A 2,672-nucleotide genomic window follows, 5' to 3' on the forward strand; every position below is an offset into this window, starting at 1 on the left:
ACTTGAAAGAAAAGAAAAAAAAACTAATGAATGATGAACAATGGATATGAACAACCACCTACTAACCTCTATTTAATTTGTGACTGTTACAATAATAAATAATCAGGTAGTTAATCATTCATATGCTGTCAATGTACTATAAAATATCATGTATTTATTTACGTCGTAAAATAAAAATGAACTTAACTTTTCACTTTAATTACGAGTACTTTTTGTTTAAGGTCCATAACAAAATGAAAGAGGGTGAAAAATATAATTTTGAATAATTAAAATTGAATTATAAAACATCTAATAATGATGGAACTATCATCTTAACAATACCTAGTTGAAAATTATTATCACTACTACCAACAAAACTACCATCCCTACAAATGTGACTTTGACCCTTACAAAATTTCCCACTAATTCCATCTTTCACATTACTTTTCACCAACTCATCATTAGATGAACCTATCTCTAACCCACAATTGCAAAAAACATCAACTTCATTTTCTCTAATTGTGATCCAATTATCATCATGATTATCATGCCACCTTGCTAAACAAGGTTCCCCAGCTAATCTTTTGATCCTATCATCAACAATAGAATTCTCTAACTTAAGGCTTTGTGATTCTTCCATAGAACACCAAAAGCCTTGTTCAAGAATACTAGTTGGTGAAATTGAATTAGATTCCACAACTTGCTTAGAATTGGAACATAACTCTTTAAGAAATGGATGACTCAAAAGTTGACTAGCTGAAAACCTCTCTTTTGGATTCCTTCTTAAGCATTTTTCTATAAAGTCCTTTGCTTGATGAGATAAAAAACATGGAATTTTAGGACCATAATTTGAATATGCTATATGATAAAGTGTTGAAATTGGGTCATCTACATTAGGCCATGGTGAAGAACCAGTTGCCATTTCAATCATAGTGCAACCAAGTGACCAAATATCACTAGGATATCCTTGTTCTTCACCGCGTGCTACCTCCGGCGCCATAAAAATTGGGGTGCCACGGATTGGCGCCGCGGCTTCATTTATACTCTTAGCGCAACCAAGGTCTCCAATTTTGGCTCCATCTTCTCCAATCAAGATGTTCGCGCCCTTAATGTCACAATGCACCAACCCTTTTGAATGCAAATAATCTAACCCTTTTAATATTTGCCTTGTATAGCACACGATGGTATGCTCATTGAGCAGTCCACCGTGCTGACTAAGCGTGCCAAATGGCATGTACTCCATGAATATATTGTACATGAGCTTATTGTTCTCCATGGTAATGTCATAACCTTTATAAGTAACAACATAAGGATTAGGATAACATAGAGAAGATAGAATATTTTGCTCTCTCTTTAGTGGCTCACAACATGAAAGCTCCGATGACTTCACGGCACATATGTCGCCGTTAAGTGTGGCAAGGGAGACGGTGGCGGTTGAGCCATATCCTATGATGTGGCCTCTCTTCCACTCCATGTTTCTAAATTGGAACAAAGCTATGTTGTTGAAAGTTGAGTTTGAGTTTGTTATTGTGTCTATTTATATGTGTAGTTTTTTTTGGTGGTGATATTTTTATATACCTAATTGAGTAATTAAATAATTGTGACAAAATTGAGTTTGATGAGGCTTTGAAGGATGGTTTTATGAAAAGTGTCCTTTTTAATTGGGTTGGCTACTTAATTTGGTTGGCGTTCACTCTCTATCTATTCTCCTATCTCTTAAGTTGTCAATTATTTCAACAAAGAGTCTATAGTCAATGATGTGTCCAAATTTGGGTGGTTTCACATTTTTCGTCGGCAATGACTTGGTACTTAACACGTGGGAATGGTTTTCATTTTATACTTTTCAAGTTTAAGAGCTCATGTGTCAAATGAAATGAATTCCAACTTGCTCCGTATTATTTTTACGGTAGTTAGTGACTAAATGTAGAAAAATTAAAGAATTTAGAGTTTAAATTTCGACCCTCGATAATCTTTCATGGTAGATATATACCAGTAAAGCTAGTTTCTGGGGTCGAACATGCTTCATTTATGCGCGTAATAAATATAAAAAATATTTTAATAGATAGGCAATATCAACCAATCGTTAATCGATTTAGTGGTGATTGATGTTGAATTTGGTAGGGAGGATCAAAGTTCGATCTCTCAATACTGTGATCGAGAGAGGGTTGAAATCACTTAATGTCAGAACCGACCTCTAAATCAGATTAGGCGGTCCAATACTGATAGTGAAAATCAAAAAATAAAAAAGAAAAATAGGTAGCATTAATGGATCTCATTATTCTTTGAGTTATATCACTTTTTCATAAAATAGACTGTAAATAAAGAGTAGATAAATGAACAAATTCAAACTAAAATATGTAATTAAACTAGAATTCTGAGTTTAGATGGTAAATTAAAGGGAAATAGGGGTTAGAGTTTGGATGAGGTAGATGAGATGGCAATCAAGAATTAGATTGCTTGTTTTGTATTATAGTTAGTTGTTATAATTAGTTAAATTATGTTTGAGAAATTAATATTTGAGGGGTGGATGGGTCAAGATGAATCGGGTGGTGGATTGAAGTGTTGAACCACCAAAACGGTTGGACTTTAGTAGGAGTATTTTGATTTGAAGTTAGTATTTTTTGGTAGGGGGTTGAATTGTATTAATTTTAAGGTGTGAACATGTAATTAATATTGCCAAATTATAAGTCGTA

The 2,672-nt window shown here is 33.6% G+C and overlaps 1 protein-coding gene across 1 annotated transcript; it reads right to left on the reverse strand.

Moving 5' to 3' along the window:
• Positions 1-234: 234 nt before the first annotated feature.
• Positions 235-1,504, reverse strand: LOC123920324 (mitogen-activated protein kinase kinase kinase 18-like). Its single transcript, XM_045972592.1, has one exon. It carries the CDS (start codon positions 1,451-1,453, stop codon positions 278-280), a length of 1,176 nt encoding a protein of 391 aa, XP_045828548.1. The 5' UTR covers positions 1,454-1,504; the 3' UTR covers positions 235-277.
• Between the last annotated feature and the right edge of the window lie 1,168 nt (positions 1,505-2,672).

The sequence above is a fragment of the Trifolium pratense genome, linkage group LG4 (assembly GCF_020283565.1).
Source record: "Trifolium pratense cultivar HEN17-A07 linkage group LG4, ARS_RC_1.1, whole genome shotgun sequence".
Taxonomy (NCBI): domain Eukaryota; kingdom Viridiplantae; phylum Streptophyta; class Magnoliopsida; order Fabales; family Fabaceae; genus Trifolium; species Trifolium pratense.